General features: G+C 44.8%; 1 protein-coding gene across 1 annotated transcript in view; it reads right to left on the bottom strand.

Annotated features, from left to right (window-relative positions):
- Positions 1-808: 808 nt before the first annotated feature.
- The window catches only part of LOC134457322 (teashirt homolog 2), a 67,756-nt gene continuing 53,179 nt past the window's right edge, over positions 809-15,385 (bottom strand). The window contains exon 2 of the mRNA XM_063209284.1: positions 809-4,753. Coding sequence (XP_063065354.1) covers positions 1,623-4,753 — 3,131 coding nt within the window. The 3' untranslated portion in view covers positions 809-1,622. The remainder of the gene's footprint in view (positions 4,754-15,385) is intronic.

Raw genomic sequence — 15,385 nt, forward strand, 5'->3', positions numbered from 1 at the left:
TGAGAAGGGAGGGGGCGGAACCCTGAAATCATTATTTTTAATGGTCCTTAAAGAAGAGTATAGGGGAAGATATTTATTGTTATCTGCCTATGTAGGACAAAAAAAATGAACATCGCCTAAATGAAATATGCACCAGCTAAAAGGCAAAATATACAGGGGGAAGTAAATTAGATTGAAAGTAAGTATGAAAAAAGAGAAATCACTGACTGACATTAAATTAGTTTTATTTGTAATATTAAAAACTACCTGGTGTAAACAGAGACAGCTGTGCTCCATGTCTCTGATTGTAAAGTGTCATGGCTGCAGCAATTTCAGGCTTTAATGCATTATATGCATCAACACACACTACAGATGCACGCTAACTGCCACAGAGTCACAGAGTGTAGAATCTTTATTTAATATGTTTTTAGGTCTTTTTTGCCTTTAGTTGATAGGACAGTTGGAGATGGTGACAGGAAGCGAGTGGAAGAGAGAGACAGGAGAGTATCGGCAAATGACCCGGGCCGAATTGAATCTGGGTCACTGGCGCAGCAACTCAGCGCCCCACCGTCACAGCAGGGTGAGAGTGTACTACCTTTGATGATGTCCTACAGAATACCAAAATGTTTTGGATACCTCAATGGAATATGCTGGTCCATAACATGCCTACGTCAACATCACTATCACCAAATCCTAAGTGGTGTCAGTGACCACTTCACTGATTGTCAAATATTCAAATGAAACACTGCACTGATTTTGTTTGTCACATAAATAACGGTTAGCGAACACAGTTAAAAGACAGACTTCTGAAGCAAACACAGCTTGGTAGAAAATGTTAATGTTTTATTTATATTGGTATAAAAGTTGCAGGTTCCCGTTCTCTCAATGTTCTTCACAAGATCAGTCACAATGCCGTATTTACACTTATAAGGGACACCATGTTTTTTCTTTTTTTCATCTGAACCTTCCAAGACCTGTACTGTCAGCCCATGTACTGATTTTGAGCCCGAACTGGTGATTAAACATTTATTAAAGTGCTTTCCTCTTCTATCATTTGCGACAAAAAATATTTACAAAGCAAACGTACTGTACACTTCAGTAAATGTGCTAACGTGGAGCAATGCCATCACCCGCTGACACATTGGTGCATCATGCAGGTGTTTTTGCTAAAAGTTGGAAAAATTACCATTAGGGGAACCAAATACTCTTTGTTTAACAAAGTAATACAATAAAAATGTCATATCATACAAATAAATAGTAGTCATAGCCAGAGCTATTGCATGCAAACATTAGCATTTTTTTCATGTTTCAAGCAGTAATACAGTTCATTATTACTGGTGAAGCACATAAGCAGGGTGCAAGTATCAGTCGATGAATTTACAATTAGAAATGATGAAAGGGTTTCTCTTCATTTTTAGTCCAGCTTCCATGTCCACAATGTTCCTCTTTGTGTTTGTTTTTTTAAAGTTATCTTATCATTTTAATAACCACACAATATAATAATAATGAAATAAATGTCATGGGAAAACGTGACCCGTTTTTTTTTTCCTGTAAGAAAATTGAGAAACAAACAAAATAAAAAAAACAAAGCAATGACTCTGAAGGATCAAGAAAACTACAAGCAGTAAAAAGACAAGAAGACACTACTCCTTGTCCATTTCGACATACTGAGAATGGTTCTCTGGTGATTTGCTATGTGTTTTGCTTAGGTGAAGTTTGACGGCGTGATTACTGGCAAATGTCCGACTGCAGAGTTTGCATTTGAACTTAGAGTCACCTTCCTCCTCTGTGGTCACGGACTCCAGCGCTCGAATGGACAGAGCCTTAGGCAGTTCTGGCTCAGCCATGACCTTGGTCTGGTGATCCAAGGGCAACTTGTTCATGTCTTTGATCTGAAAGCCAAGGTGAGACTCCAGGTGGGCTATGAACGCTGAGGGTGTCCTAAACTGGGACGCACAATCGTTGCAGTAAAACACTGGGTGCCCAGTGTCCATGTTCTTCAGGAACTTGGTGCCACCCGTTTTACGGAGCTGGTATTTCACATTGGCCAACCAGTGACTAATGGTTGTCATGGAGAGACCAGTAAATTTTGAGATGTGCATTCTCTCCTGTGGGCCCAGGTCAGACAGGAGGTACTTGCCCTCGGACGTCAGAAAGAGACTAGAGGCAAACTGAGCCTGTAGTATAAGGAGGTGCTGGGGGTTCCAATTGGACTGCCTGCCTTTACGTTTGTGCACAGAGTAAACTTCACCGGAGACATCCTCAAACCGCCTGACGTCTGTCTCGAGCTTCAGGGCGGGAATCCTGGATTGCAAGGATGGCTTTGGAGTAGTAGCCTTGGGGAGGATCTTCACCATGTCGGCTATGTCTGACAGGGCATGCTTTTGTGGCACTGGTGTGGATGGCTGGACGTGAGTTGAGCTTCTCTTGTTGTTTTTATACTTAGTTAAGTCTATTGGCTGATCATTGTTTGCGAACATGAAGCTGTTGCCAGGAACCGCAGAGGAACCGAGTGCAGATACGGACTTTTCAAGGCCTCTGCTCAGTTCTGAAAATATGGACTGTGTGCGGGCAGACAGAGTGCTTTCAGCTCTCGGATTGGCTGGCTTATTAGCTTTACCCAAATGATTGTTCAAGACAGACTGTAGTGCACTTAGCGGATTTATGCTAAGGATGTCTTGGGTGTCACCGAGGAGCTCGGAAACACCATTGTGGCTACTGTTGGCAGGAGGGATGGAAACAGGGACAGGGACGGGGACAGGGATGGCGAGGGGGATGGGGGAGGTTTTGCCGCTCTCTAGGAGCGCCGGGCTCTGCTTCTCTTTGATCACACTCCTTCCTTCAGACCCACAATCTGTGTCAAGCTTTGAAGAGGAGGAGGAATCATCCTGACAGTCACTGTCAACACTCTCCTCCACATCTAACTTCAAGCTGTTGCTTTCCTTTGCATCAGTGTCCCCCTCTTTGCTTTGCGTTTCCTTCTTAAGGTCAGAGCCTTGGTGTCCCTGCAACTCTTCAAAGGACCCGCTTCCCTGATAAAATTTTCCCTTGGGCGCAATGGGCCTCAGCTTGGGGTTGAAAGTCTGTTTGAGTGGAATGGGGGGAGATGCTGCCAGAGGTGTGCTCTTGATCACGCCTGAGAGTTGATAGGCGGCATGAATGCTGGGGTAGGCGCTCCAGCTCGGGGTTCCTGTTTGGGCTTTGTTGATGGCAGACGCTACGGTATTAGCTAAAGACTTTAAGATGTCCTCACCTCCTGATGTTCCCTGTTGTTCCAGGTCCTCCTCTCGCAGGTAGGGATATTTCAGAGAGCCATCGTTTGGCTTTTGATCTTCCTTCAATTCCTTATCTTCATTTTCCTCCTCTTTTTCCAGTGTTTTGTCTGTCTGGGCGGTCTTCTCTCCATCGGCTGACGCAGCACTTTTTGGAGAGGTCTTACCACCCTCAGTCTCATTACAAACAGGCTCAGCTAGCACTTGCATCTTCTCTATGGCTAGCGGGTCAAGAGCTAACTGCTTTCCCTTTTTGGACGCAGAGTTCGTCACTTTAATGAAGTGTCCTGTGACCATCATGTGAGTGGTCAGTTGCTGCAAGGTGTCGTGGGAACTTCCACACTCCATGCACTTCAGTATTTGGGACTTGCATGTCTCAAACTGCCATGTGTAGCTAGCACCATTCTGGTAACCGTAGCGATTATTAGGAGTGTTGGCATGGAGGGCTGAGGCGGATCTCTGAGCCTCAGCGTAGCCTGCTGCCCCAGTTGTGGAGTCAGGAGAGCATGGCCTGGTAACCTCAAACACACGTTTCTTTGTGGGTGGAACTAATTTCGGGGTGAGTACGGGAATTGGTTCTTTCAAAGGCACTTTCTGGTAATGTTTAGTTTTGATCATGTGAACACTTAGATCCTGAAGGGAGTCAAACGAATGGCCACAGAACATGCATTTGAGCACTTTTTGGGCATCCTCTTTACCCTCCATGTCCTGTAGGTTCCTCTTGCGGCTTTTGGACGAGGAGGTGGAGGCGATGCTCGGTTTGCTGTGGTTGTCATCCGTGTAATGCCCGCTCTTGTTCATGTGGACTGTTAGCTCAACTAGTGTGTCGTAGGCGGCGCTGCAGCCCTTGCAACGGAAACGGCTGGCTCCTGTGAGGCCAGTGCCACCGGGTTTACTGCTCTGCCGGTACAAGTGCACAGAACTGAAGAGGTTAGGCTTGGCCACACTGGGCTTAGGAGACAGGGTCTGTTGCAGCGTTTTGGACAGGGCATCCTGGTGCCAGTCAAACTCGCTCTTGGCTGGCGTGCTGGCATTGGTGCTGTCACAGTTCGCTTTGCCGCTGCTAGTGCCAGTGCCAGTGCCAGTGCTAGCCTTCACATCCACCCCGATTCCTGTCCAGTAGGAGTCTGACAGGAAATTAGCATAGGCAGCTCTCATCTTCTCCAGGCTGTTGTGCATGTCGTCTTTCAACTTCGACACACGGCCCCCCTCCTCTTCCTTCTGGCTCTGGGGGGAAGACACCGACGTTTTGAAGTCGGAGAGGCGGTCACTGTTGTCGCTGAGGTGGGACTCAAGCTCCAGCTCCTGATTGGACATTGCACTTAGCGGAGAGTTCTGGAAGCTGTAGCTGCTCTTGTTGTCCGTCTCCTTCTCCGGTTCTGGAGCTTTAGGGCTGGGGGCTTCTGGGCTGGCGGCGTCCTCGCTCTGGGTCTCCTTGTCTTCACCCTCCCCTTCCTCCATAATGGGTTCTGGTAAGCCAGACTCATCCTCGGGGAAATACACTGCAATACAGAAAAAGAAAAAGGAAAGGAAATAATCAGTTTTTTTTTCATCAAACAATTTCCTGTTGTGATGATGATCTGTGGACTGCAAAGTAATACAGGCAATATCATTGGAAATGAGATGACGCACAGTTCATTTTCCAAGTGTGTGATTGTTTGTATTCATGTTATTTTTGCATTGCAAATGGCATTTTGATCTTCCCATTTTAAGATGAAAATGTTCAAGAGAAAGAAGCAAATATCTTCTTACAAGCATGTATTTAAATGCATTTCATTTAAAATATACATTACACCGACGTACAACATACACTGAGTTGATTCAGTGTTTTCTTTACTTTCAGGACATGAATGATTTTTGAAAGATACAGGTTTTTGGTGTGAGTAGGCATTCCAGTATATGTTATTGAGGGCGGAAATTAGATAAAAATCATGCATTTTTTCTGTAATGAAGGGTCTTTGGAATCTGACAATCACCACTTTTCTACACTTGTCACAGACTGCAAGGTAGAACACAGCAGTTTGAAGTGTGGATCCAGCATCTGCAAACTAAGTCAACGTTTTTTTAAAATAGAAGAGCTGAAGGCCACAGTCAGCTGGCCTGTGAACAACATCCTGCTTTGGGAGTCAGAAGACGATGGTGATTTTACAGTGCATTCACTGTCTACAATACAAACAAGGCAACCAAAGGCTATGACGTGTGCAAAGTTTAAAAATGGCATGACTGCATGGGATTTAATGCAGGGTACAGTATGTACAGAGGTGCTGCTGATCAGTCATCCAGTCTGTTTTGTTTTTTTCTTCTGTTCAGCAGCTGACTCAGTCTGTCGTGCCTGCATGCTTTAGTTTAGAAGATCCACTATCGTCCACATCCTCAAACAACACAAGTCGGCTAACCTGAGAGATGACCACCTTTGGCCTTTATATTCTCTACTCATAGGAGAGCTGGTGAAAGTTTTTATCTGTTCATTCATCTACAATTCAAATGACTCACTACAATTTGCATACCACCCAAAAGGGATCTACAGAGGATCGAGAGGAATGAGAGACATCGCACACATTATTTTCTATTTAAAAATTAATACTTTTGGAAGTAGATGCATCATGGTGAAGAGCTTGATATATTATGTTAACATATTGTTTTGGATAGCCGAGCTCAAACACCCCCCCTTCCCCCAGTCTGTGCATGACAAGACAGTAACCAGCTTTTCTCCTCACACGCATCACATACCTGTGTCTTCTTATCTGACACCCAATGTTATTGCCTTGATTAGCTGCTAATTAAACAACAGCGCTTAATTGACAGATTAGTCATCAAGTGGTCTGATTCACTTTGTAAAGCTGTAATAAAACAGCTGGCCTGAATCTGTTGAGAAATATCTTCCCAATCTGATTAACCATGTTTGCCAAAAACATTTAGCAAACGCCCAATTAATAAACCAGTATTAAATCCAAGTCTGTTTTTTTTCCCTAATGCATATACGTATCTGTTCATGCATACATTTATTGAAATAACTAAATAAAGACGAGTGTGCAGGTTCTGCCTTTTTACTTTTCACAAGCACTTTTGGGTCATTCTGCTTCTTCTTCAAAAAGACATTGGACGTAACAGCGAGAGACGAGGAGGCCCTTATTCGTTTCGTGTAGTTAATATTTCCTTTTGAGTTATGGAACAGGAAGTGTGTAGGGTGGTTTTAGTGTGGGCATTTAAAGTGGAGCTCCGAAGCCCCCTTTGGAGCGTCCGCAGGCTTTGAGATTCTGAAAATAAGTCTATTTTTATCAATATTTCACAAGTGCGACTCAAGAGCGAGGCCTGGAGGTGAGCTTCTGTCAGCTAATGGATTGAGATCGAAAGTGGAGTTTCAGCCTTTTGAAAACAAACATGGAGGACTGCAGAAGCCAGCTGAAGACCCTCGAATTCACGCACGCGCGCACGCACGCACGCACACGCACATGCACACGCATGCACACACACACGCGCACACACGCACACACACACACACACACACACACACACACACACACACACACACACACACACACACACACACACACACACACACACACACACACACAAACACAGACACACACACACACACACACACACACACACACACACACACACACCAGAGACTCTTCAATGCTCCCTGACCTTGATCTCCCACACACAAACGCTTTTCCCTCTCTCCCACCCTTTTTGTAAATGGCTGACCAAGTTGGCCGCCGACGGACGATGTGGCTCCCAAAACACCCTTCTCCAAACGTTGGCGTGTGAGTGTTAAAGGCAGGGATGTCATGTTTTATGCATCAGGCCTTTCTGTATATATAGTTTCCACAAAGACGTGGAGCTCTATTGACGATGACTGGCTCTGAGCTGACATCTTAACTGCTGGAGACTGTCCAGAGAGGAGATCCTAGCGAGGAGGAGCATGGGAGGAGGAGGGCAATTTAAGCGGGCTTTGTGTAGACTCAAACACTTCCCGAGTCTCTGCTTATGTCTGTTGAAGACAGCCTTTTGAAGTTTTTTGATTTAGGTCGGGGGCTGGGTTGATGCTGAGTTACGGCAAAAGGTTTAATGTTGCAAACAGATAAATATACTGCACATGTCCACACATTACGCAGCTAGTTGTCACTGGGGTTAAATTCATGTATTCATTTGCTGACTTTCGCTAATGTAATAAAATTGAGTGTGTACATGCGTGCGTGCCTGTGCGCACACATTTGTGTGTGTGTGTCACAGATGTGATGTTCATCCATTGACTGAAATGGTTAAATGCTTGTAGTGGTTCACTCCGAAATGATTTCATTGAACGCAACGCTAACAAGGAAAACAACCGACCGACCAATGGGTACACCACACACCAACCACAACCGAGTCTCTGTGCTCTCCTCTGCAGTCGGGGGGTGTTGCTCCGGGCCTAACAAGGCCTACTACAATAAGAGTCTGGCAAAAGCCGACTCGGAGAGATTTAGCATGTCATAAAGTCCTGTAAACTAACCAATCTGTGTCACGACAAATTTATCTCCTCCGACAGGAATATGCAGAGGTCAGAAAACCTGGGGTGTCTGTCATAAATCAACCGTGTGAAATGTTTATACGATTAATTCTTCAGAACGGAGACCTGGCATAGCACGAGCCTCAGCCTCAGCAGCCTGCGTTCTGAGACACAGTCACTCTCCCCCCCGAGCCAAGCTCATTACTGTGTGTGCAGGCAGGCGAAGCCTCAAACCAAAGACATTGACTATAGCTCCTGAGCACATACAGTATACTAAGGAGGGACACGAGTTTACATTCTAGGGGACAGAGACAAACTGTAAGTGTACCGTTATATTGTCATGGCCACTGCAAGCTGAGTCCGCCACCCATGGTTTCATGCAGACAGGCATTTACTCTGGAATGCAAACATTCAACTAGTTCAACCATGAAGGGCTTTGAAAATCTTGCTGCTGCTGCTCTCAGTCCTGCCATTCAACATTAATTTGTCCATTTGTTCACATACACCTCCATTTGTATTCAGAGTTTGCATATCATACAGATTACATACATTAAATGAAACTCTACAGGATTTTGAGCCAGACTAGAGCTCAGTAAATAGTTTATTGACAGTTTGTGTTAGCTAGATAACCATTGTGTCTATAATCTGAACACGATTTTCTCTTTTTTTGCCTTCTTTTGAGTTTTGTTGGGTTTTCCCATATTTAAAAGCCTATGTGGAGATTAGACACAGTGAAAGACAGCCTTTCCACAGTTTCTTTTATTTATTTCGAGTTTGTTTCTAACCCTCCTGTTCCAAAAAACGTTCAACATCTTCACATAAATTATTCATTTACTGAGATCACAGAAAATGTGCTACACTGTAATATGCATCAGATACTCGCATCAGAAAAAAAATCCCGACCTACATCAGATTATCACAATGATATCAAAAAAGCAGAAAAACGAGTCTGGTTGTTATCGCCACATAGCTAGCTCTAAGAGAAATCAGTACAAAACATCAACATTTGTCCCGGAGAATGCCAACATTTCCCCGCCATTGATCGTACCAGCCAAAGTGGGCAGGCGGGAGTTGGTGGGGAGACAGCTGCAATCTCTCTAGGCTTTTGTGAGTATCCGAGTGGTAACACTATCTTCAGAGCACCGCACGCGGCTAAATCAGACACCTGCTGACAGCTCCATGTGTCTGTGTGTGTGTGTTTGTGTGTGTAAGTGCGAGTGTCAATGTGGATGAGTGTGTGTACGTGTGTGTTTGTGTGGGCATGATACACACGCGCACGCACACACACACACACACACTACACTTCGCTAGGGCCCCGGCCCCGGCCCTGCGAGTCTCAGGCTACAGTTTTTGCCGAGGCACAAATCGATAGCTCTTTTTACTTGCCATTGATTGGCCAGCTGTGGGGAGCGACCTAAGCAGCGTTGTTATGACATTTCTAGATTTCCCCCTGTCCTTGGAACAATCAATTACAAGCATGTGGCAATCAAAACCTCTTTGCAAAATGAACCTGCTCCATGACATTTTCATCTCGTGGATTTATGCCACGCTTTAAAACAGGAGAGGAGAGGAGAGGAGAGGAGAGGAGAGGAGAGGAGAGGAAAGGAAAGGAAAGGAAAGGAGAGGAGAGGAGAGGAAAGAGGAGAGAGGAGAGGAGAGGAGAGGAGAGGAGAGGAAAGGAGGAGAGGAGAGGAGAGGAGAGGAGAGGAGAGGAGAGGAGAGGAGAGGAGAGGAGAGGAGCTAACACTGCCAGTGTCCTGCAGCAATAGGCCTATGCGTCCATTCCACACCCATCCAAACACCTATGCAGACACACAGACACACACACAGACACACACACAGACACACAGACACACACACACACACACACACACACACACACACACACACACACACACACACACACACACACACACACACACACACACACACACACACACACACACACACACACACAGACCTGATGAGGCATGCAGACGTGAAAATACGGTGTGGTGGTCTTTCACCAGTGAGAATTGTTGTTTGTGTTGCCTCCATTTGCAATAAAAAGTTGTATTGCTTTGCAGCATATTTCCCAGTGCGATGGAGTTACATGCCAGTCGTCTGAGCAATGCGGCTGCCAAGCACTGCCTTTCACACGTGCCATAAATACAGGACAGTGTACAGTACTGCAGAAGTCTGAGGAAACGTCTTTGCCTTTCATGTGAACTTTTAAACTGTCAGGGGAGGCCATCTTTAATTGATAAATACAATTCAGAGTTGAAAAGTCACTGCAGACTATGTCAGGAATACTGGCTTCCAAACATCCCAAACACCCACGTCTGAAGCTTTCAGAGCAATATACTGTATGTACAGTACACCTGTTCTGTCCAATTGAAATAAATACATTTGTTTGAGGCTTGCAGCACTAGATCACGATGATCTATCAGACCGTCTACTACAGGCCTGAACATGGGTGGAACATCTTTTACACAGGGCTCGAGGACAAAACACTGATAGGGCCCCCCATTAGGCCTTATAAAGATCACAATACATGGGTTCTAATTTTTAGTTTTCCCCTGGCTGCGCAAAACCAGCTGCGCACAACTCCACCTCTGATTGTTGGAAACCGCTGTCGGTAAAAAAATAGCTCACGTGGTTGGCTGCCAGTGTCTTGCTGCTCCTCATAACATTGTGTTGATAAACAAAAAAAACCCCATTTATAGCCTCCACCACCCATACAGGTGGCTCCCTGGGCAAATGCCCCGGCCATCACTCCTATGGCTCCGCCCCTGGGCCTGAACATCAGAGCATGCCTGTCCATCGACATGTTATGAGTTCATACTAAAACACATTTCACACGTCACGGCTCTGAAAGGACCGAGGCATAGAGCACTAAATTTATCCCTGTACTGCACTTCCCGACTCTGGTTCATATTAGCATACCCTACTCCATCTCCACACACTGACTACATGTAAGAAGACACCCAATTAATGCAGAATTGTTATGAAGACAAATGAACATATGTGTCAGCTCGGAATATAGCCAGACTGCCATGAATCAGAAGAGGGAGGACGAATGCTTGTAGAAAACCTTGATAAAAAATATGTATTTCTCTGTCATTATTCTGTTATTTAATGTTTAAAAGTAAACATGTGCTGTTTTTCCCGCAATAGTTGTTTTTTACCCGACTTTGTTGGTGGGTTGGTCCATCGTAATCCCTTTTACTTTTTTGAGGGTTTGGATATGTGGCCCATGGATCATGTTCTTTGTATTGTATTGTTTGAGGCTGCATCCCTGTGAGTATCAGTAGCTGTATTGTATTTGTATTTCGTATTGTATTTTCATGACGATCTTCAGAGTTGAGTTGCGGGAAGAGTAACAAGAAAACAAGAAAAAGGAGGAAATGGATCCAGAAAAAACAGTGAGAAAAAAAAAGAGAGAGAGAGAGAGAGAGAGAGAGAGAGAGAGAGAGAGAGAGAGAGAGAGAACAAGAACGAGAGAGAGAGAGAGAGAGAGCAAAGTGAGGTGATGTCAGACCAGACCTGGACCCTGTGTAATGCACTGATGGATGTCTGAGAGGAGAGCGACGACGACGCTGGGTGATTTTTGTATGCATGACGGCCATGTTCCTTAGAGCCGAATTAGCTCCTTCACTGGGCAGGGGGCAGCCATGCAGATAAACACGCCGCTTTGCAACTCCCACACATGAAATATGAAGTGGCCAGCCCAATATAATCAAATACGTACGGTAGAGACCCCAGCCTGCCGTTTCAAAGGGAACACAGCCACAACAGTACTGTAGCAAAACTATTTTAGAGACACGCAAATCAGGGAACATAATAGTAATCTTGGATTATTCAAGAACATTTCAGATAGGTACAGTCAAATTGACATTGTGAAGGGACAAGCAGGGACTGTAAAATTGAACTGGACTAGAAAAGCATGACAGATGAGTGCATTGATTTATATTCAATAAATTGGAAAATATCACACTGATTGTACTCCCAGTTTTATTACACAATGTTACGACCTGTGCAATCTTCGTTAGGTTTATGGTGATTTTTTTCACTTGACTTCATGCGCCTTTGATTGGGGCACCTGATCATTTGGATATGCACACGCACCTAACGCCATCTGCATTATTCAGAAATAAAAACAGTATACACTATACCTAGCCACAGTCAGATATTTTGATCGTTACTTAGGGGCAATATCTCCAATTACACACACAATTACTAATAGTGACTCTCCGAAACTGTGTGCGACCCCACACTCACACAAAAGTAGTCGTGTCACTTTTGAGTGATCAACCTTTTATTTTCTCCAATGTGTATATGAATGGCAGGGTGTTACAGTAAGTTATTCTGCTATATGACCTTTATTTCTCGCTGAAATAACAAGCAATCTATTATAGTAATGGTTTGCCTCTGAGAAGGAGCCTGCCATCTCAATTAGAGTCACTGAGCATGATGCCTGCATTACAATTTCAATAAACTCAGGACAAATATGACAAATTATTGTACAAGTGTTCCAGCATTCCTCTTTTCTGTTTTTCTATCTGCTCATTCTATTTTCTATCTCTATATGTATCTCTGTCTCGCTTTCTCTCTGCCCCCCCCACACCCCGTGTGTGTGTGTGTGTGTGTGTGTGTGTGTGTGTGTGTGTGTGTGTGTGTGTGTGTGTGTGTGTGTGTGTGTGTGTGTGTGTGTGTGTGTGTGTGTGTGTGTGTGTGTGTGTGTGTGTGTGTGTGTGTGTGTGTGTGTCTGTGTTTTTCTGTGTGCGTGCTTCTGCGTACATGTCTGTATAGTATGTTTGTGTTTGCGTGTGTGTCTATCTGTGAGTGAGTATCAGTGTGTTTGATGTCATTTGGCAGCAGTGCTGCTCTTTCGCAGCTGCTGGGCGGTCGTGCTCTGCTCTGCTCCTGGACGCATCGCTGCTCCGGCCGTGTGATTAGAGCTGAGAGGCAGCAGAGCCTCACCCAGCGCCCAGCACCCAGCACCCAGCACGCAGGCCCCAGCACACTGCACCCTCAGCACTGCCACGCTTTCTCTCTACCTCCCTCTCTCTCTCTCTCCCTCTCTCTCTCTCTCTCTCTCTCTCTCTCTCTCTCTCTCTCTCTCTCACACACATGTATGCACGAACGCACACACGCAAGCACACACCAGGGGTGTGGGGTGACAAAGGGGACAGTTGTCCCGGGCCCAGGGAGAGAAGGGGCCCAGAATTGGGCCCTCATTAAATTGTATGTATTGAGCTGGCGGTCCCTTTCAGACATCTTTGTCATGGGCCCAGCCAAAGCTGTCAGAGGCCCTGCCCACACCCACACACACACCCATAACCACACCCACACAGACAAACATAGGCCTACATACAAACACTCACTGACAAACACATACAAACACAGACTGGCAAGGAGAAATGTTTGTTGAGGGCAGCTAAGACGCCGTTGAGAAAGAGGGAAAAGATCTCCAGATCACACTGTTTCATCTGGCCTTTTTTTCTTTATATCTGGTCTTTTCGCTTCCATTTATTTTTTTTGGACGACTATGCTTTTGTTTTTTCCATTACATTGTAAATGTTGTACTTGCAAGTGTACCAAGACCACCGCACATGCTCATTTCAAACTATACACTCTAACCATAAACTCTACATCCATCTACATGTCATCAGTAACTTTTATTTAATTATATTCTAAAATGTTGCAGGAGATATACATACTTTCAACAGAACACTGAAAAGCAATTTATAAATTCCACACCTGCTAAATTCTACAATAAGGATGTCCCAACAAACAAGGCGGTAACATGAGCAGTGGCGATAGCTGATCAGACTAGACAAGATAAGTGACCGCAAAGTCAGTTCATGTGAGTGTACCAAACACCAAATGGCATCAAATGCTGTGAGGTACTAAAAGGCAGGACACTACATTATAAAACACAGAATATGTATTCAAAGATTCTTCCAATACTACGCATTGTTGCCAGTGAAAATGATACTGCAGTACAACAAGTTTCCTTAATGTTTGGAACAATTTCCTAAGCACTTGCTTGACATGTAAATGTCTCATTTATAAATCATCTGTAATGTGACGTAGGTAGCAGTATAAAAATAAACATCTTTACCATGGTATACCTTTTGAATCAGGACAGTACAGACAGCGAGCGCTGCCTGGTTTACGGTGCTATCCTCAGCTTAGCCCTTGCATCTCCCACTAAGAGTACTAATAAGCGGGGAGGAGGAAATGTGCACATTCAGCAGCCAGCCGGGTTTATGCTGATTCTAGATTTCCTTTCATTTGTACTTCCTCCTCCTCTCCTCTCCTCTCCTCTCCTCTCCTCTCCTCTCCTCTCCTCTCCTCTCCTCTCCTCTCCTCTCCTCTCCTCTACTCTCCTCTACTCTCCTCTACTTCTCTACTCTACTCCTCTCCCTTCTCTTCTCTTCTCCTCTCCTCTCGTCTCCTCTCTTCTCTTTTTGCTGCCTGTAACTCTCTGCATCTTCCCTTCCCAAAACGAAGACCATAAAGATGTACTGCACAGCTCTTTGAAATAGCATCTGGGTATGCGAGGGTCCTTCTGAACTCCCCTGCAATTTCAATATACCCTCACAGGATGGGGAAACACGTACCCACACATCTGATTGATATAAAAGCAAAGCTTTGGTGAAACATGGTAGAAAGTTTTTACTCAAATGCACCTTTTATCTTAGCAGTATATTTTGGGTTCAGAAAGCAAGATTCTGATCAAGAAAATATTGAGCTAATTTGCTGTGTTAGCTGCTTTTGCATTCAACTGTTCATCCTCATCCTCCATGTTGTTGATATACTTATTTATGGCTTCATGACGTTTTTTTCTTTAAATATGTATGAATGAATGTATGAATATGATTAACATGAATATGCTTCTTATATAATCCACTAAAAACAAAACAAAAAACATTTAATCCATACAATAATGACATTAGCTGTGGTTACACCACCGTGACGTGTGCCACCCTGACGTGTGTCTGACGTGTGCCATATTAACCCATTTACCACAGAAACAGTAAACATGAACCATGCTCGGGCCTGCCCAGGGGACTGTCCATCCCCTGCTGCCTATCCTGCACAGGCCTCTCCAAGATCATGGCCTCCTCAGGACTATACCTCTACTGGACACAGGTGACGGACTGTGCCAAGTTCCAAAGGGTAAAATCACAGGTCGAGGACGCATACATCCATAATATAAAATAAAAAGAGGCGAGCTGAACCTGAAGATTGAAGAGGTCCAAAAACACACAGGAGAGGTAAACACACTTTATCTCCCTTACTATCCCACTTCATTTAGCAAAGCCACTACGCTCTCTAGGCGTGTTTTGGAAGCGCCAAAAGGGCCCAACACACACACACGCACGCACGCACGCACGCACGCACACACGCACGCACGCACGCACGCACACACACACACACACACACACACACACACACACACACACACACACACACACTTAATTGACACACACACCAGGGCTTGACACTGGCACCTGCCAACCGACCAAATGCTGGTAAAACTTGGCTGTGGCTGGTAACAATTTCAGTGTCACTAGCCAATTTGGCAGGTAGCTTATTCTATGGTATGACATATCAGAATAGCTTATATTCAATTTCTGCACTTTGCCGC

The sequence above is a fragment of the Engraulis encrasicolus genome, chromosome 10 (assembly GCF_034702125.1).
Source record: "Engraulis encrasicolus isolate BLACKSEA-1 chromosome 10, IST_EnEncr_1.0, whole genome shotgun sequence".
NCBI classification, from domain to species: Eukaryota; Metazoa; Chordata; class Actinopteri; order Clupeiformes; family Engraulidae; genus Engraulis; species Engraulis encrasicolus.